Source organism: Lepisosteus platostomus, chromosome 23 (genome assembly GCF_059453375.1).
Source record: "Lepisosteus platostomus isolate fLepPlt1 chromosome 23, fLepPlt1.hap1, whole genome shotgun sequence".
NCBI classification, from domain to species: Eukaryota; Metazoa; Chordata; class Actinopteri; order Semionotiformes; family Lepisosteidae; genus Lepisosteus; species Lepisosteus platostomus.
In genome coordinates this window covers 12,431,993-12,453,371 of record NC_142633.1, presented here as the reverse complement: position 1 = coordinate 12,453,371, position 21,379 = coordinate 12,431,993, and the positions used below count along the sequence as shown (strand labels likewise).

At 43.7% G+C, this 21,379-nt stretch overlaps 1 protein-coding gene across 2 annotated transcripts in view; it reads right to left on the bottom strand.

The window, feature by feature from the left end:
- Window positions 1-537: 537 nt before the first annotated feature.
- The window catches only part of LOC148642063 (intermediate filament family orphan 2-like), a 47,740-nt gene continuing 26,898 nt past the window's right edge, over window positions 538-21,379 (bottom strand). Inside the window, exons 2-9 of one of the 2 annotated variants that reach the window (XM_088616896.1) lie at window positions 16,826-16,886; window positions 15,957-16,052; window positions 13,623-13,763; window positions 11,270-11,418; window positions 10,129-10,318; window positions 9,269-9,367; window positions 8,098-8,228; window positions 538-7,955 (exon numbers count right to left, since the gene is read on the bottom strand). In XM_088616896.1, coding sequence (XP_088473022.1) covers window positions 7,850-7,955; window positions 8,098-8,228; window positions 9,269-9,367; window positions 10,129-10,318; window positions 11,270-11,418; window positions 13,623-13,763; window positions 15,957-16,052; window positions 16,826-16,886 — 973 coding nt within the window. In that variant the 3' untranslated portion in view covers window positions 538-7,849. The remainder of the gene's footprint in view (window positions 7,956-8,097; window positions 8,229-9,268; window positions 9,368-10,128; window positions 10,319-11,269; window positions 11,419-13,622; window positions 13,764-15,956; window positions 16,053-16,825; window positions 16,887-21,379) is intronic. The other variant, XM_088616897.1, reaches the window with a different exon arrangement.

Below are 21,379 nucleotides of genomic sequence, written 5' to 3'. Positions count from 1 at the left end.
TTTCTGGAAACATGAGTAATTGCAGGGAAAGACCTTGCATATATCAAATACTTATAGATCACATTTAAATGTAATATATTCATTTTCTGGATGGTTCAGTACCATTTACTGTGAACTTTCTAAATGCCCAATTGAATTACAAATGTGGTGCATTGAAGTAATCAATATGGGCTTTGATTCCTAAATGTGTTAAATCACCAATATGGAAACAAACGTGCCCTAATAAATTTTATAATTCTGTTAAAGTTTTAGTTATAGTGTCCTGCAACATTAAAATGACTAGCCATGAGATGTAGTGCCTCAAGCAGGGCCTGATGCAGATGCTTCTCAAGAAGCATAGCTTCACAGTAAACACCAGCAATTCCTTTACATTTGGTTACAGATTTAATTGTGACAGGACTCTGTGACACCCTTCGCTGGGAGCTGTGCCTGATGAGAGAAAAAAAGGAAAAGAAACCTTTTCCTACAAGAAAGCAAAAGGATTACCACATCTTTGAGATCGAGATGAAGCGTAAAACACAAAACACACGGACCTCGTTTTACCCCTTAATCATAATTTTATTTTCTTTTCCCCCAGACACCATTACAACCGTTATTTGGAAACAACGGCGATTCCCAAACTAAGTGCAATAGTTTATTTTTGTTTGTTTTGATTCAGTTTTCTTTACAAAAGGAAGCTCATATACAGTATATATATTTTAGATATATATTTATAGACTGTATACAACAAGGATCAAAAGAAAAATAAGAATTGTTAAACTATATACAACAATACAGTAAACAGGGTTTTAAATAGCAGTTTCATTTGGAACCGTACAAAGGAGACTGGGATGGGGAACAGCACAGCGGACCAGGAAGACTGGAGAAGAGTAAGGCAGCTGGTTGGAGCAATCAGATCAGATTAATGTCCACAAGACTTCAGCACAGACCGGCTCCGATGCTCTCTTGCTGGCGTGCTAACGTGTAAGAGGAACGCGCCTTTGTGTCAGGGGACTTGTGCTGGCCAGGACCGCCTGGGCTTTGTAACTCCTCAGTCCGCTAGACATCCGAGTGCCTACCGGGCAAGACACACGGGCAACGGGGCAGGGGAGCTGACAAAAACCCCCCAAAACCACATGGGCGATCGCAGAGACCCCCCCATCCGGTCCGTCCTGTCGTGACGCCCAGAAATGCAAGTGAACAGGAAGCAAGAGCCAGTGTGACTACCTCTCCCGACGGACTATCATTTTGAAGGGGGCTGGTGGAAGTCAGAGAGTCGGCAATGCCAGATTAGGAAGAGAAAACATCACGTTTGAGAGCTGCACCTGTACCCTCTCCCAGTAAAGAATCAAGCTTTTGAAACAGAAGTACCATAGGTATTTGAATGTACCCCTTGTCCCCAGCCCTTCCCTACACATTCCACTCTGCCAATCAGAATCACCAGGGCTGTCCTGCTCAGTCTACGGAGTGCTGTCTGGGCACAGACAGGAGAGCAGGAGGACAGCTAGACACGCCTGGGGAAAAGGGACAATGACAACACGGCTCCAGGTGAAAAAGTGGAGGGGAAGAGTTTTGGAGTAAAATAAGAATCACATTATGGTCTGAACACTTTACAATCACAACACCACACATCCCTCAGTCAAGCTGGGAATCAGCTGTGAAACCTGTGCGAGCCCTTTCCAGACAACAAATCTCCCGGCAATACACACAGAACAGCTCAGTGCAGAGCGTCATACATTTCATACACAAAGGAAAACTCAATGTAACACAGACTTAAAATAGGGTCCTGTGTGGCAGGTGTTTATATATTCCAAACTTCACTACAGGACACTGAAACCACCCTAAACCACCATCACCACCACCTTCGTCGAGGGTGAGAAATTCCGTTTTGTGAGATGTTTGGCAAAAATGTCTAAATTAGTCTCAAATATACTGAAAAAGACGCATCATATTAAATGAGTGCGGAGTCCGCATAAAGTGACAACCACAGTTATGATGTCCATAATAATTCATTGCAAAGAATAGATACATTTCTGTATGGGTTCCCTTTCTGAACACTTTTGACTTTTACTACTTACTTTTATGATGCCTGTTAAGATTTGACTGCTTAAATGAAGATACTGGTGAAGATGTCCCTTGACATAGTACATTCAATACACTGCATAATAAGAGGTATTGAAGCTTTCTAGCCACATTCCCTGAACGTCTTCCCACATTAAAGTGACAATCAGACACAGGTTTCACACACCTTGGACAGAAATGAAGGTTCTGATTCCCAAAGGCAACATTAAGCACATACTGTTTCGTTCATTGTTTGGCAAATTCTTTTCAAAGAACAAGAAAACAAAACAAAAAAAACAATCACAGGCAGCTCAAGCATCTGAAACTGGTCAAGAAAGGACAGTCTGGAATTGGGATAACAAAATTCATCGCTGCCTTCCTCCACCCTAAAAAGTGGATGGTGTTTCTACTTTTTAGTCTAAAATTGGTTATCCACACTGATTTGTAAAACAAGCTAAATGGAAGGACAGACTTCTTTAATTGTGAAAGATTTGTAAACTTAAAAGAAACGTTAGTACAATAATGAAGACAGATATTGAAGTATTTGTAATTAAAGCTTTTGGTTTCTTTCAGTATTAAAAAAAAACTCTAAATAACCTAATGCTCTTCAGTTCTCTAACAAACACACGTGTAAAAAACTGGATTGGATTGTGATTTTACTCAATGTAGCTCTGCTGGTATGAACACTGCTCCAACAGCATGGCTGGAATTTCATCTTCTTCACAAAGATATACAAAGAGAAAGACTTGGGTTTTGCCTGAGCCTGAAGAAGTTGTGGAAATTCCAGTTTCTAATCTGCTTTTCCAATTAGAATCACTCGGGGTTCAGGAACAGATTTGGGAAATAGTGTAAATACTGAATCACTCATGTGCACTAAATGCAATGGAACAAAAGGTTTTCTGCTTGTCTGCTGGAGGAAAAGTTGTTTTCTTTATTGGTGCAGCTTGAGTTTTCCTTTGCTCTTCCTGTGGCTCATTCACAGGATATTTTGTCACACTGCTGATAAAAAGCGATTCAGCATCTGCGCAGATCAAATGGAGAACCCGGCAGCGGGTCTACTCCCAACCACTGCGTAATTTACAAACTGGCACCTCACCGCCCTCTAGTGGCAGGACGTGGTAAATTAAAATGGCTGCAGAGATTCAGTAGCATAAGCTCCTTCGGGGAAGAAGCTCAAGCAGCCAGCTCCAATTTACAAACGCCTTTCTCTTAGGTCATCTGGACCACTTGAATAAGCCAAGAGCAGCATTTACAGTGCTTGAGTGTACAGAGTTGGAGTTGCTCTGAAAGCCATTAAACAGCAAAAAAGCATCAACCTAAGACAGTCTTTGTGTGCCGTCTTAAACATCCTATATCTGAACTCACAGACCCAGAAAAACAGGTACAGCAGCCTCTCAGAAAGGTTCAGTTGACTCCATGTGAGTTACTATACATGGATTACTACAAAGGGAATTTACTACCGTAAATTCATCTTACCATATACCCCACACCTTATACATACAGCACTTTCTGCACCAGTTAACCAGGCCGAGAAGCTGAATCCAGTCACAAAATCCCATAAACTAACTTTCAGCACATTGCTTTAAACGTTCAGTGGGTAATAGTTAGCAAGCTGTCCCTCCCCCATCCCACGGTCCTCCAGAAGAACACTTTATCTTAAAAAAGCCAACAATAATTCACATGAACGCACAGCTTCTTTGAGACGGCTCAGTTTGAAGCCTGCTCACTCGGATTTAGCACAAAAGCTAGAGAACCTACTGCAAACGGAGCCCCTAGCCAGTGTCAAATGAGAGGATAAAGACATGAGATTCATGCAGGCACGGGCCTGATTCTTACGACATGCCTAACAGACTCTTAAACCGCCCCCGTTGTCAACAGTAGTTGAAAAAATATTAACAGAGAGCGGCCATCTCACATACCTCCTATGACCCTCTGAAGGAAAATGCTGTTTCACAATGTTAGCAGTTTCCCCATCAGCACCCCTGCCCAAAGACGGATAATAATGATCATTATTATAAAAATATATAAAAATTACAGTACAATAGAGCACTAAAAGATCTGCTCTGTCTCTCTGCCCACTGTTCTGTCTCCCCAGAGAACAGACTGACCCAATGGAGTAATGAGACCGCAAGATCTTCTAAACTCTTTCTGCTGAAGCTTTTTGGAGGACACACGAAGGATATTTTGTCGGTTTCCAGTTTTTTTTTTGTACTAATCAGCACTGCGTCTAGTTAAACACTCTTCAAAGCAATCCGGCAAGCGAAGGTCTCCACAGACTGTGTGCAAGGTTTTTTTCATTCCGCCACACGAAGAACAGTTTCTGCTTCAGTGTTCAGACTGCTAAACCTGAGCCATTATTTTCTACATGGATCTGCCCCCTTCCCCCCTTAGAACAGCATAAAAAAATCCCCCAACTTGTTTCTAAGCTTTTTTAAAATAAAATCTCAGTGAACAGTAATGACCGATACAATTTAAAGTCTAAAAACAAATTGATAAAGTGTCAATATGACACTTGATCGGAGACATTTAAAACCATCCAGCAATAAAATTGGCAGGTGAGACGAGTGACCAGCTCCCATATGCCAAAGAGGTGATTTTCTTTAAATCCCTTAACGTTCCCACAGCACGAGTACAGTTTGATTACTGATTACTCACTGTAACAAGACTTACTTGTTACATCAACAGGCAGATGAGGCAGAAACGATATCATGCTACACTGCCTCTCTGCCCACAACCCTTATTTACTTAGCGAAGGCTAAGCTCATACAATATGTCACAACGGAGCCTTCCACATATAAACTTATACAAACAAATGGCATTAGCCTTCTACTGGAAGCATGCTGCAAAGAAAAATGCAGCCCTCATTATTTTGTTTTTCATATTTATCAAATGCAGGATGTTTGCTGTTGACTAGATCTTGCTCTGCATTCTGAACAGGAACATGTTCACTGCTTAAAGCACTGCTTAAAGCCCCTACCCAGCCCCTTCACCTCTCTCTTCTATTTCGCTACATTATTATATTTCACCTGCTTGATAGCATTGGAATACAAAGGCGAATGGAGACACAAAACACGAACATGGATGATATTAACTTACGACTGGAAAACATTGGAACAAAAGGCCACTAAGGTATGATCAAAAGCCAACAGAACATTATATACAAGAAATGGCTTTAGGAGTTTAATTGAAATTCTAATAGAAAACAGACAATGTATAAGGAACAGTGTCCATCTGAGGAGCTTGGATGAAGACAGGGTCTACTAGAACCAGAGCAATATTAGGTAGCAGACTTGGCAGGAAGATGGGCTTAAAAACAGAGATCTGTAGATTTGCCTTTGAGTGAGCTTCTTAGTCTGCCACATAAGTTTTTTAAACTCACAGATGGCTGTTTAAAGATGACTTCATGATGACTGAAAAAACTCCACTGCAATGTATCGTTAATTAGGAAAATGATCAGATCCCTACCACAGCTTATCACTGAAAGTGAAGGATTAGAGGAATTTACAGCTAAAATCTAGCCCTGTGGTTCAATGCAAAACCTTCTATTGCAAATGCAATTTATGTAAAATTCAATCATAATAACACCATGTTACTTAGTTTCAATTTTGGCACAATTTCCAACAAAACTTGTTGTTGGACTGACATGGCATCTGGGCATGATCACAGTACAGTGCTGAGTCACTGTAAATCCAGGTTAGAAGGGAGAAAAGGCCAATTGTACTGACTTGCTTTCACTGGCTTGGAATTAAACAGAATTAGTTCAGATCAGATTAACGTAATGGCACACACCATTAAGCAAGTGCATATTTTGTAAGTGTGGCGAGATTAAAATACCTTGGCCTGGATACGGACTTCAAAAGTATTCTGTTATAGATTTTAAGCAAATCTTTTTCTTAGGCTTGTGTGTAGAAACGTTTTATTTTATCAAGAATACATTCAGTTTTAAAAAAGCAAGAAATATTGCTGTAAACTGCACTCATCCAACAATAAATCCCTTACAATAAACCTGTAGATTCATTTCATGGAATTGTTCAGCGCTGTTGCCAATTTACATAGAAATCTGTACTTGTTGGCCAGTTGTTTAAGACTCTGGATGTAGTAATATTCTGTATTAAAAAAAGAATCTGGAGTGAACAGAAGGATGTTAACCACTTTAAATGTGAGTGCAGAGAATTACTAGAATAAGGCAGTCCACTTACATATTCTAAGAGGTTTTAAATGTGCAACAAATAAGTACTGGAAACAATAGCATGTATTGCATTTTAATGCCTCTCAGTATATGTAACAATAACCACATGGCTCTATAACTTCCTATCAGTACAATCTTTTGGCTTTTTAATGTTTTATTCTATGAAAACATATCGTGAGAACTTTACACCGAAGAATAAAGTGCATACTGGTCCATGCTCAGGCGGTAGCTAGCACTCCTGCTCCACAGTGGAAAACGTAGGACACTGTTCCTTATTTAATTTTTCTTTTTTTAATTGAAAGGAAGGTTTAGGCAAAAATCTGAAAGCCTCCCATTCCTTCTGCATTTGTGAATCACATTTAAGCATCTCGATTCACTGATGCACAAGTCTTCCTAGCAAAACGAAGGCAAAACCAAAATTTCTTTTGTAATAAAGATTTTCCCAGAAATAAGGCTCGCTTATTGCATAGTACTTTAACACAGTGTTATTCAGCAAGAGCTGTGCAAAATTCCTTAAGCACTGCTGGGCCCTGTCTGCTCCACAACAGGCTCAGCATTATCACCTATCAGCTGTTATTTCCAATGCTCTGCAGTACAGACAATAACAGCAGTAAGAACAACTGCTCTAAATCCCCCTGATGAGCTGGCTTCATGGTGAAGGAATGATTCATCTGCTTTGCATGAATCTGAAGATAAGCATATAAATTGGACCATCTTGTTTGTGTATTTAATATTTTCAGCAAATTTCAATGCATAATGCACTGCCTGAATAAAATGAAGACCATATGACATACATAGATACTTGTATACATATTGAAGGATAAAAACAGGTCCCCATTACATTCTTATCCATTCTCCAGTTATTAAGAAGGGATAACACGTGGGTTGTGTCTTTATCACCTATTTCTCTCTCCCTGGCTCAGCGTGCTCTCTGGGTATATTGTAGAACATGATCACTCCCTCTTCCAGACTTGTGTGAAATATTTAACACGCAAGCTGAATTACCTTTGTACCAGCAGCCCAAACAGGCGCCCTGGACACAGGGACTCATTTTATTCAGCCAGGGCACTGTAGAAAGAGATCGGTATGTTTCATTTATAGCACGTCTGTATTAAAATTAATCTATTTTTAAAAAATGATCTTGGCCTTGGAAATGCAAGAAGTTCTATGTATCTATAAAGGCATTCTCTAATTCAAAGTCAAAGCCTTTGCTATTTGACATTGTCCTTTCCTGCCTTCGACAGGGAAGCTCCCTGATTCTCGGGCCTAACTGCCCTCCTCAAGCCTGTGAAGAGCAGAACAGAAGCCTGGACTCGCAGCGCTTAAGAAAACAGCACAGCAGTAACACTACATCTTTGTCTTAAACTCTTGAAGCAGAAGAATTCACCGATTTCTATGAGAATAAAAATGTTAAGCACCAATCCTCAAATGTGGGAGTTGTCTTTGTCATTGCTGTCGTTTTAAGACCTCGGGGACAAACTCAGGGTCTCCCAGTGTCGTGTCGAGGCGGGAGTACAGCGTTTGTGTCTCATTTCCAAATTTCTTCCCCTCCCCCCCCCCCACCCCAATATGTCTTGTCCCCTCTGGGTCCCCGAACGCGGAGCAGCACAGGAGCGTTCATCAGCTGCTGGCGCCGTCTCCCTCCGCGTCTCTCTCCAGCTCGTCCTGGATTTCGTCCGTGTTCCCTGAGTCGCTGCTCGCCACCGAGCTGAAGGAGGGCGAGTTTCTACGGAGGCCGGAGACAAAAGGACAAAAACGATTAGCACCGACTGGAACAAACTCCTGCGACAGATCGGGTGATCTGCCAGGACAGCGCCCCCTTGTGGGGGAGCGGAAGGTGGCGGCCCCTCGGCGCACGCTCTCCTCACCTGCCCCCCGACCTCTTGATGAGTCTCCTGCAGGTCTCCATCTGCACATCCAGCCCCCTCTTCATGCTGCACATCTCCATGTACTCGTGCAGGTGGCGGTTCATGTCGCTCTTGGCGTTGGCCAGCTCCAGCTGGGGGCGAGGGGAGAGAGGAGAGAGGGGAAAGGGGGGGTTAGAGCAGAGAGGGGGCCGAGGAAGAGCCTAACCCTGCGGCCTCCCAGCACTGTTCCACTGGCAAAGCCCTGGCTGCAGAGGTGCATTGACCTTTATTAGTGATGTGTTCCTTGTTCAATTAGACACACTGTAAGCCATTAGAAATGTATTACTTGTATCAACCCACCCGAACATGGAAGTCACAATGTGACAATGTGAAAATTGCAATTAACTAAGACCCTGGAAACACCTCTAAAAATCTCAACGTACTATCTACTTAATTAGTCCAATTAAGTCGTTAAGGTTTCATATGGAATTAAACCAGACACACCAGAGTGGCCCATCCCTACTATAGGGAGGTGAAGACGTACAGACAGTTAGCTCTCCAAGTGGACAGAGTGCTGTGTGGCTCAGTGGCTGCACAAGAGCAGTGGAAATGCAGGGGTCTTTTTCCATTTTGGATTTTGACATTTGACCCTGCCTTTTAGGGTTAGGAATTGATCGTAGTCTTAGATAAAGACTCACTGCTACCGTATTCTCATGATAAGGATTAGCACAGAGTAAGATTTTGATGTTAACTTATTATCGGTTTAATACAGGAATTTGAGCAATTATCTAATTATATGATGTTTTTAAAGAAATGATATCCATTGCAAACCCAGTTCATCTTTGCTTTTCTAATATAACAGACTCCATAATATATACTTCTTCATGTTCAGTTGGCTACTCTAGTCCACCTGGTGCCTTGCAAAAATATTGTCCCCCTCCCAATAATATCTCTTCTTTCAATTACAAGCGACGCACATACAAAACGTGAATAATCCATCTGACCCTTTTAATAGATGAAAGAAGTTAAATGTCAGCAAAAACTACAAAGGAAAAATCCAAAACGGAAACTCACTTGCACTTTGGAAAACAAAATTAGTTCAGGTGCCCAAAACTACTCTGGAAAGTCACACAATTGGCGGAGTGGCCTCTGTCTGAATACACCCGCCTTTGTGCAGGAATCGCTTCCTCACCTCAATCTGGCCTATCGTCTCTTGGTATTCCTGCTCTCGTGTCTTGAACAGGGTCTCCGTTTCATCAATCAGACTCCCCAGGCTCTCATCCTGCGAGTTCTACAAGGAGACGGGGCAAGAACAGGGAAATGTCAAGGTCTTGTACTCAACGTCCATACGTCACGCATTCTTGTGTTAGCGCCCTAGGAGACAAACCGGGCCGATGTGACACAATTCAGACGGGGGTTGGAGAACACGATGCTAAAAACAAACATTTTAAAATGTTTAATTTTCCAGTCCTTCTAAAGAGATGCATTTACAGACGATTACATAGGTGGTGTTCATACTATACAGGTATGTTACAAGCTAGAGTAATTCTGTAAAAAATGTCTTAGGCCTGTGTAAGCCTTTCCTCTCTCTGTGTTACAGTGCTGTAGCAGTAACACTCCTAGATGACGAGGAACAGAGCGAGACAGGAGAAGGCCGAGCTCCCCCTCACGCTCTAAAGCAGGGAGGGGTCCCCGAGTGTGGGAGTGGAGGGCTGAATTACGACGCACTAAATTACGACACTAGCGAGGAAACGCTGTTCTCCTCCAGGTCGAGGAAACGTCAAGCCCAGCGTTTACCAGCCCAGTGAGCACTCCGGATGCAGTTAATTTAACTACAGTGCAGGACAGCAAGCCAGCAGGTCCTGAGGCAGCACCAGGGAAACCGCAGGTAACCTGTTTCCACCGGTGCCGATTTTAAAACGCCATCCCATTGTGGCGCTTTATTGTCAGCTGAGTGGTGGAGACGTTTTGCTGTACTTCCTGCCAGGTACAAAGGCGGACAAAGGCAGCCACCTTGGCCCAAAGAGCAGGACAGAGACGGAGGGAACTCACGGGATCCTGCCCCTCTCCCTGGGCCTCGGCGCCACCCGCGGCCGCCGCGATGGCGGCTGGCGTGTTGTAGTTGGTGAAGTCCTCCCACAGCAGCAGCGTCTCCTCGTTCTCCTCCCAGGTCAGGCTGTCGCAGTCGTCGTCGAAGTCGAACGTCTCCCGCCTGGCAACAAATGAAGAGTCTGAGCAAGTTCTGCATGTGAGAGAGAGAGAGAGAGAGGGAGACGGAGGGAAAGAGAGAGGGCCAGAAAGAAAGAGAGAGAGAGAGGGGGGAAGGGGAAGACAAAACAGCCACCACATTCAAGGGGCGTCCGCACACAGAGAAGAGGAGAAACAAGAGAAGTGGAAATGACAGCGAGCTGGTACTGAGGGACTGGTTCAGCCCTGCAAAACTGCAGCTGAAAATTCACAGTGAGGCCTGGATGTTAAATGAGCGCAAGATACACACAGAGGGCTTGAAAGCGAGCCAGTTTTTTAGACTGAAGCGCTGTGTCATTGTGCTTCAGTTTTAGCATTAACAGACGCCGGACAAGCGACCCAGGGAACCTGCTGGAGGGCTCTGTGTGCATCAGGCCCACCAGGCACAGGGAGAAACAGGCCTCAACAATGACATGTGACTGAAGTGAAAAGGGCTGCTGAAAATCCAAGTCAGGGGTCTATTTAACGGTCTTTGAAATTCACACTCTTCAGAAAATGTGACAAACAAAAAGATGAAGATAATGACCATTTAAATCATTTCTTGATAAACAATTCTTATTAGGACTCATCTGTTATGCTCCATTCCCTAGCTTGCCAGTAGGTGGCACTGTAAGATTAACCCATAAGCCAAGCACGGACTGACACTAGTGGTTTCCATGCCTGGTCCTGGAGGAAAACTGAATGACTTTCATCAGACTGTACTGATGATAACTGAATTAACTGTTCATTTGATTTTCACATTTCACAAGAGTGTGAATTTTAAAGACATTGTTAAATAGCATCACATACTACACATAGCCCTGACCAACTCCATCTACTTTACTCCAGCAAAATGAATTCAGGCCTTATAAATGGCCAATCAAAGCAGCTCAAACAGTACGACTAGCTCCTCCAATGTTTCATTTAACTATGAAGATGTAAAAGGACTACAAGACAGGGGACTCACAGCTGGTTAAGCATGCGTTTCATCTCATCTGTGATGTTCAGCGATCCAGCCACATCATCCTCAGAATTACAGCTGGGGTCAGCGTCCATCTCCGAGCTCTCCTCGTCCGACATCGGTTTGCGCTCCTTCTTCTTGCACACCGCGTTCACCTTCAGCAAAGCCGAGATGACAACTCAGCACCGACTCCTACTTCACCAGGCCAGTATGATATAGACTGGGCCCGTTGCAGACCAGAACTGCAGCAATAAACCAGTGCCAGATTGCGCCCTGGGGTCAGAACTGTACCGTAATAATGTACGTTTACATTTTTAAATTTTCAGCTTGGCTTGCTGTGGGCTTTAGAATTCCACAATGCACAATCAAACTTCTTTACCGTTAGTCTAACAGTAGCTGATTTGCTATTTACAGCTTGCAACATTTGGAGCCACACAAGAAGGAAGAACATCTAGCTGTTTCAAGTCTTTTGCTTCCTATTTGAACTGAACAGCACCAGAAACTCAGATAACCACTGTTTGATAAAATCACTTTAAACCGACAGGCTGAGCCACATCCTCCCAAAAGGGAACAGCCATGTGTTACATCACAAATGTCCAGAGTGACTTCCAAAGCTGGCCCTGCTGCCCAAGGCCAACTGGCGTCAAAAACCACCTCAAATGAATGACAATCAGCAGTTGTCAGTAGTCATGTGAGCAGTCATACATCAGATACCTCCTATAAAAGCACATTAATAAAATCAACCGAAATTTCAATCATGAAAACTTTTAAAATGTTTACAATGTTAATCCAGCACCAGCTTTTTATTTCTTGGGCATTTTGTAGAACAGACTCATTTTTCCATTTTTTAATGCTTAAAAACCAATAATCTTGTTTCTTCTTTCTCCAGAAGGTGTCAAGACATGAAGGCTGCAGATGAGCCCTAAGAGATGGGCACCTGTCGTGCCATCTGCCTGTCCCTCTGGGCCAAAGCGCCCATGACAGACACCGAAGCACCCATGGGAGAAGCGATGTGGCTCTTCAGTGACACTACAAGCTCACAGGGCTTGCTGTGACACAGCACATGTAAGATCTGTTGGCTCACTCTGACCCACCCACCTCTACCTGCTACCAGGCTAGCTGTGCACTGCTGCTCAAGGAATTCTGCTAAGCGCTGGCTGACGCCACAGTCTGTGTGCAGACCTCTGCCATCGACATGATAGGGCTCCTGCCTGAGCTCCATGGGAGCACCTTTAATGATCACTTTGGGTGACCATGTTCCCTGACATTTTAAAACATTTTAAACACTTCTCCCACATAGATCTCAGGACCTGCAGTGCCTGAGTGCTACTAACATATACAACTCATACCCCCAAGGATATCAGAGAGTCATCTATCCAGAGCACGTTCAAATCCATGCTCAGATTGGTATATGTGTCTGCTCCTTGCTTCCTCTACTGCATTAACATTCCCCTGTGTTTAATGGTGCTAATGTTCCTATCTTTGTTAACTGTTTTTTTGTTTTAACCATTTTCTTTCCTGCAATGCGCCTTGAGAAGCTACTTTTAAAGATGCTATATAAAACACTGACCAGCCCAGTACAGGCCAGGCTAGGCCAAACCCTTCAGTGCTGGGTGGACATCCTGTGCAGTGCTGTATAACGCAGTAGTTTGCGTGAAGGGGGAATGAAGGAGGTGGCAGTGGTTATTGCTCTGAACAGCCACCATCCAGAGAGGAGGAGGAGCTGGGTTTGGGAGCTGAAATGAACTGGCCACCAGCCAGCTTTCTTGTCAAGTACAGAAAATATTCTGCAGATCAGCTAAAACGTACAGCTCGAAAAAACAGGCAATATTAAGGGACATGTAATGCTTAGGTCGAACAGAGGGAGGATTACTGAATAGATTGTCACCCTCATAAAAATGACATTTTTTTCCACTAAGGGCGTGCATCAGAAAACATCCCGCGCACAGTAAATGATCACGCAGAATTAAAGTGCGCTGTACTGCACTTGCGTCTTCTAGTCCCTGCCGGTAGGCATACAGATGTAATATCAAAAACTTGTACTGGCTGAAGTCTGATTTCTGTATCCTCTGGCGCACAAGCCCTTTGCATTATAGAGAGCTCTTACGTAGCAGCACAGTTTGGCACGGTGTTGCAATGCTTATGCAATCAACCTGGCTCGCCAAGATTTTACCACATTCTGTGTCATGCTTTGAAGTATTAAAGTTAAAGTTTACCCTGCTTTTACTACAATTTCTTTCACCACTGCACTGGGGTAATGACCGGAATGTATTATGCTTAGTAAGGTCCACGGCAGCGGACGAGCTGATAGAAGGGAGCCTACCCGCTGCTTCTCCATCGGCGGTCTGGTTTGGCTAACCTGGAACATTTTGGACATGTCCTCGGAGTTCCGCTGCTGTGCCACGTCACACAGCTTGGCGGTGATGTCGATCCGGCGGCAGATGTCCATGTCTACTTTCATGGCCTTCTCCTGGATCTTGGTGTCCAGGTCCGACATTTGCTGAAGAAGGAAAAGGAAAGGGAAACGACAGTCAGCAGAGGGAATCAACTATCCGGCACAGCCCGTCTATCTTTTTGACCAAGCACTGCAGAGACTCCAACTTTTGGCTGTCCCTTTTCACCACAGCCTTATTCTACTTCACTTCACGGCAGTGTTAGACTCCCCTCATAGGAAGAGAACGAGACGAGAAGCAGTTCTGAAATCTCACGCACCAGCGCAATTTTACTGGAATGGCAAATGCAGCTCAGGGGATGTTGGTCATGTCTTGATTACAAGACAAATGAACCCAATCCCAGTGGCTTCTGCCTGGACTCATGAGGATTGAGCAGCAGGGAGCCGATTTTACAGAATAAGGAGACTCAAGCCCTGGGGGCAACACACTGATACAGTGGTTAGCGTTGCTGCCACACAATTCCAGACCTGGGCTGCTATCCGCATGGAGTGTGTATGCTCTCCCTGTGTTCACTTGGGCTACCATTGACCTGCAGCACCTCAATTATTCCCAACGAATTTAATTGTCACTCTCAGCTTCATTCATGTTTGCAATCTTGGCTTTCAACTGAGGACGAAAATCAAGTCCAATAAAAACAAAATTATTCAGCTTCTGTGTTTTATGAGCTTGTCTTAAAGATCATTCTCTTCTGCTGGGATATTTTGAAAACGGCATACAACAGTATGAATGTGGGCCTGTGCTGTACTGCAGTACTGTATAGCTTTAAACGAAAATGAAAACATCTCCTGCAATATAGGCCGGGAGGGAATCCTAGTGTGGAACAGATACACTCAGAACTGAACTGTCCATATAAGAATGGAAGCATTACTGTGCAGGTCAGGAATTTAGAACAACTGTTTAGACATCCATCAGATGCAAAGGGTGGTGAACTTAGTCACTGCTGGTTCAACCTTTTTTCTAATACATGCTTCCTTCTTAAAGCATTTTACAATGTCCTCACATCGCTGAAGAATCTGCCCAGGATGTCAGAAAGAACATCCCTTCACCCTAAGGGAACCGAAACATCCTCTTTTATGAGGATATTTCACTGTGAGTTAAGCTCAACATAATGATATAGCCTGATGTCATTCTATGCCAGTTAATTTTTTTTATGTGGTCGGCATCTTTTAGGTCCCAGTCCCGCTGAACTGTCTTCACCAGTTTGAAATGCAGACTCCTGGCATTTGTCTTTGGTAATGACAAAACAGAGAAAGTGCGAGGAAAGATCCCCAAAAAATGTTCATAGTGGAAAAAGTAGAAGACATTCCACACAAGAGCCAATGTGCAGTTTTGGCAGAGGAGTGTGTGTGTGGGGGGTTTCCTGGTTCACAGACAGTCTGTGAGATCAGGGGTCAAATTCTCAATGCAACAGCGTGCCAGGGACTGTGTGTACAGGCCCAAGAGGCATTACAGAAACTCCAGTAGCTCCTTAAGAGCCACATCTGGTAGCATGGCCCAGGAACTGAGTAACAATGACTATCAGATGTGGGAAGTGACATGAATCAGCAAAAACGAACCTGCCAAGACTGTTCAGAAGAAGCCCAAGTTGCTCCCTACAATTTCATTAGGGAATCGCTTTCTAGCTGTTCCAGATACACTGTGCGAAACACAAATGTGGGAAGGCAAACCAGCTGTTGTTTATTACTGGATAAAGATGAGTGCCAAGTTAAAAAAAAAAGCAAAGAAAAAAAGAGCACAAGGGATTTCAGCATGACCCGAGATCAACCGTTTCTGTTTTTTTCCAGATGCCTTTCCTCTTTGCCCTCACTCACGAAGCATTCATTGAATGCGCTTCAAAACGGTTAGGCTGTTTGTTTTAAACAAAGTTTTCCAGGCTGCTTACAAAGCCATATAAGGGAAGAGAAACAACTTCCCACATACATGTAACAGTTTACTTACAGGGCAGGCATTCGATGTGAATGGAACAGGCACAGGCCCAGACAGATGCAGCGAGACAGATTTATGTCCGTCTAGACTCAACAGCAGGATTTGTCTAATTTTTATAAAAGAAAAAGAAATTTCTCTGCACAATAGCTGCCAAGTCAAAAAAACAGGGCGGTTTTACAGCCTGTGAGATTAAGATATTAATGTGGCATGCGACAAAAAAAAAAAAAGAGATATGAACGCCTGGAGAGCTGTCCAGTGAAAGGGTGTTTTCACGCTCTTGGTGATATGTGACCAACACAGGAGACAATACTCACATCAGTCATCAGGCTTTTGAAGACCACCAGCTCCGCCTTCAGCCTCTCGACTTTCTCGTTGAGCTCATCCTGAACAATCTCCGATTCCTGAGCATTCTGGGGAAAAGAAAGTCAGCACTGAGCCAGCCCTGCTCAACCACACTAACCAGCAGCTAATAGAATTTAAAATCCCAGCCTTTTAATATCTGAATTACAGAACAACAGTATGTGTAACATACAGGACAGGAAAGAGGGTGTCAGTTTTTCATTTGACCTCCTCGGGGACAAAATTCATTGCAACAGTTTTGCTGAAACAGCCACCCTCAAACACAGATGTTTGTTTTCTATTGATCTGTGGCAACATCAGCACAAACTACTCAAGCTGCTGCGTGCAACGTGCTGATGAGGAACAGTTACATGTATCACTGTGGGAGCTGCTGTGTCCCTCGGGCTATGTGTGCTGGACTGGCAAAACTGTGTGAAATGCGGAGTGGGACTATTCTTGCCGATATTAATACTACACTAACAGTCCCATCTCCTGGCATGTAAATTTGCAAAACTCCCACATGGAAATGGTGCAGTTGGGTTTTGTTTAGCTGAATAGGATATTTGCCATACTTTGTCTTGCTTTGTTTAATGGAATCCATGAGACCTGATCTGGTCCTAGAGAGCGGGAATCAGGCAGGTTTTCTTGAAATCATGAAACCTAATCACCTAGAAAGTGTGCATGGTTTGCCTGCTTAGTAAGGACCCAGGAGGATCACAAACCACAGCTGGTAGACATTCACATCTGGTGAACAGAAAACACAACCTCAAGCCCTAGAGGACCAGTTGTGGCCAGCCTGGGTGAAGGCACTGTGAAAATTGCTATTACAATGGCTGGTTCTCACCTCCTGCAGAGTCTCCACCATGGCTTCCATCTGCTCTCTTCTGGACAGCTCCTCCTCCCATCTGAAACACAGGAGCCACGGGTCAGGTCAGGTCACTGGGCTTTGCAATTCCACCATTAAAAAACATCTACTCGGAGGCACGCTTCCAAGAAACCCTCAATAACATCACCAGTCCAGGCTGTCTCAGTAAATTCCCAATCCCACATAGCTATGTGATTCATAACTGAAAATAAGTGGATCTCTCACAAACTGCAGCACCAGCCTGATTATAATGCAATTCCTCTGGATCTTGCTGGAGGTTCAGATATAAACCCCCTTCTCCTTCAATTACCTACAGCGTTCACAGGACTTTGCTGTTAATTTACAACGGTCCAACACATTTAACAAAGTCTGCATCATTGATTAATGACCCCAGACAAATGAATTGTGCCCCGTTATGTAACCATTAAAAGGTAGAAAATGTAATATGTCCTGCATACAAGCATTGACTTCATGTCATTCAGAGAATGTGAGAAGTGTACTCAATGATTACCCAAGGTCTGCATTAAAAATACATGAGCCAGTTAACATGCATCAGTCTGTTTTATTCATGGGCTTTTTTTTGGATGCTTAATTACACTGGAAGCTGGAAATCCTGCCACTGTTTTTCCCTGTATGGAGACAAACTCACTCCATACTGTCACTAGAGTTGCAAAGTTAAAAAAACAAAGAGAAATTCTTCCCGTTGACCCAAATCCTGTAGTGAACCGGCGAGAGTTTCAGCGAATTCAGGGTGGAAAAACATTTATGGATTTTCATATTCACAACCTGTGTTATTGCTCCTCTCAAAACCCTATCAAGAATAATGACTACAACAGCCATATCATATGTAATAGCACGTAATTGTACTTTGATCCCAAGGCGCTTTATATAAAGGAAAGGAAAACGACTTCATCCTTCACCAAAGTTCACCACCCAACTAGATGGCGTGCAGCAGCCAGTCTGGGCCAGTGGCCCTACTACACAGCAGGTGATGGAGAACTGGGAAATTCCTACACCAGCCGAAAGGGAGCTTGACGTTAAGCCACACTTGTGCAAGCCCAGAGTGTGACACCAGGCTAAACTGTACTCGTACTCGTATGAACAGAGCCCTGCGGTCTTTAATGACCAGGTTGTGAGGACCTTGGTTTAACATGCAGTCACAAAGATAGCACCTCCAACAGCGCAGTGTCCCTGGTCGCTGTACTGGGATATTTAAAGATGCATATTTTAATCTAGAGGGAAAAGTGCCATGCAGATGCATTTCCCAGTACTGACCAGGCACAGCATGGCTTAGCTTCTGGGATCTAGTGAGATGAGGCTTCAAGATGGCAACACTTCTGACAATAGTGCATGAGGACAATTCATATCTCTAGGCGGCTTAAACCTTTATGATAATTTCTAGTTTTATCCAAAAGTACTTACATTTGTACCAATTTATTGTATGAACTGGGCCAATCCCCTCAGCCCTCCTGCTGGTTTCTGTTACACAGGCCCTGACCCTTGAGCTGCCCCATTGACCCAATTCCTTCTAACACCCCAGGGACTGGTCACACCTTCCACAGGCCAGATCTACTAAAATAACCTGCTGCTCTGATATACAGACGTCTGAGCTGAACAGCACTGGGAGCAGCACAAAAACCACACACTGGGGAACGAGATCATTCAGACTTGATACAATGGCCAAATTAAACCAGATGATGAAATTACCCCACTAACAGCCTCACAAGGATCTTTTATTAGCCCTCATGCCCCGCACTATTATCATAAAATTTCCTATCCACTTTCAGAAGGATTTATACTCATTTTTAAGCAGGAAATCTGCATTATAGTCCCAGTTCAATCATTCAGAAGGCTCTGTGTGCTTCTGAACGCTGCTTGATGTGAGCAGGCACTTGTCAATCAGGGAGTTTCTCCTGAGCCTGGAGATCTAGCTGCTGTTGGCATGGCGATTTTAAACCGTGTAATTTAGAAAGCAGAACAAAAGCTAGAGAATGATGCCAGGGCACGAGTTATATCCCCCCTGGGGTGGGGTTCCCCTTGGACGGTCAGCCCTTCCTGTGGAAGGGGGCAGGGCTTGCTGGTGTACTGTTTTTTTTTTCTTCTACAAGCGGAGCAACTTCTGGTTTTTACATCTTTTAACAGAGGGAACGCCCCTCCCACATTCAGTTCAAGTACCTTAAAACAGAGAAGACAAAAACTAAAGAGTCCTGCAAAGTCACCACATCAGTAAAATCTCTCGTCTCCTGTTAAGATAACCCCCCCCCCCCTACTTGCAAAAGAAGTTTCCTAAAGCTGTCTGTGTAAGACTCAGGAATCTGCTTCAAGACACAATGAGTGCACAGTAGCCAGAAGATCATCACTCAGAAATCCACAGTTTATATTAGCCCTGAAGGAATTCTTTCCATCCAGGACAATGGCTGCGTGTATAAGGAGATGGATGCTTAGTTTGGACCAAGAGATTCGGCAGCTCTTACTTTAATTGCTCTGGCAGGACAACAAACTGTTTTAAGGCACGGAAGGAACACACCGAGAGAGAGAGAGAGTTTAAACAAGTAGAATGCAAAACCATGACAACTCAAAGAGACAGATTCTTCTCAAACAAGATCAGAGAAACAAAGATACCAAAACTGGATCAGTTCTCAGCGGCCCCAAGGAACTGAATGACTTGATCTTCTTTCACCATACTCTTTTTAAAGCCACGTCTGTAAATCACTGTAGACAAATACTAGGACATCCCATTCGCTGTGGGCTTCCCCCCCAAGAATGTGCTCAAGGGATATTGCGCTTGAAGGGTCACTTCCTGTTGCCGCGGCAACCGTACATTCAAAGCACGCTAACAAAATAACTCGTGCCCCAGTGAGGTCTTGTGAATATCGCCCTGCATGTTTACAGGAAGTAAAGAGCACTGGTGCAGCGTCTAAGGCCGGGAAGGTTCTCCGAGCTTTGAAAACGAGTAACACCCAAGTCTTTAAGGAACTGAAACAACATTTTCAAATCCTGCGTCTGCCAGTCCTACAGCACTCTGTGGCCCGTGCTTGACAACCGTTGCTATGATAACCATTACCAAATGTAACCCAACATCAGTGGTTAGATGAGTGGAGGTGTTTGGGACATGTTCACACCTCACAAGCTTTTCAGGGCAACAAACCGCGGCGCCAACCCTTCTAGAAGATTGAGATAATTAACAAGAAATGATATTAGAAAAATAGTGACGTATGCAGAACTTTACAGATATGAATGGTGACAGTTTCTTAAGACTTGGTCTCTTGTACATCAACACTTCAACAAGCAGTTATTATTGAGCTTAGATTCTTATGAAACCCGAGCTATGGTCTTTTGTTGAGTTTTCACGGACGCTGCTCGCTCTGCTTTAGTTCCTCTTCGACAATATGTATCATTACGTGAACCGCAGGGCAGGATGTCTAACCAGGCCTTTGTATAGCTAGGAACAGTCTTAGCCACACAAGAAAAGCCTCACGGGCTGGCTGACCCAAACCACAGCCCCCACTGTCTGATTACAGACTTCAGCTTCCTGAAAACACTCTCTTGGCAACACAAACAATGAGCAAACATCACTAAAAGTCAGACTTTCAGCTTTAGCAATATTTCTCCAGATTAATTTCCTCTGTCTAGCTATCTACTGTATATTTCTTTTATAAGTATTTAATCAAAAATAGTATGAAGTCCATCATTTGAATGTATTATTTTAGAAAAAGACTCTAGATATTATTATAGCAATATTCATCCCCTATTACCTTCACCTTATTAATATTTTGTCTATTTTCTATTTCACGATTAAAATCTAACTTTATTTTCATTGGGGTTGCAATTATTAGAGAATGTTAACTGAATTCTACATCTATCTTTAATGTTTTCTCGTGAAGTGATGGAAAAGATATTAAGGCAAGTGCCATCACATAATCTTCACTAACTTTTAACACCGACAGCCCTCAATAAAAAAGCCCCTAGGCAGAAGTATAAATGCAGCTGTAGACCTGATGTGACAAAGGCTATGTACTCACGTGCGCCCTTTCAGTCCGTGCCGAGCTGCCCATCTGGGAGCCCTGCAGATGGGAAAGGTGGATTGCGAAGGCCCGCTGCAGTCAGTGGACTGCCCCACAGCTAAACACCGTACTGCAGAATCTGTCCAGAGACCCAGACTTGGCACACTTGCTTCTTGACTGATGAGCTCACTTCACCACTGCAAGCTAGCTTCAAGTACCAGCTCATCTTAAAACACCAATAGGTTCTGCAGGACTGAATTTCAGTGTATAAAACTTAATGCTACTGCTGTGACCATTTTACCCAACACATCATCTGGCTCAACCAGTCTTAATTGTTTTGAGCTCAGGGACTTCACAAGCACTTTGACATTTTCCCCAACAACTTCAGATGGTTTTCGCACATTCTGTTACTTGTACCTGAAATAACTGCTCCAAACCGTGTTTGCAGCACAGAACTGCATGAACTGTCTTCTGCTCTCAGAGTAACCATTAACAGAAGAAGCTCATGTAGTGCACCCATTTCCTTGGC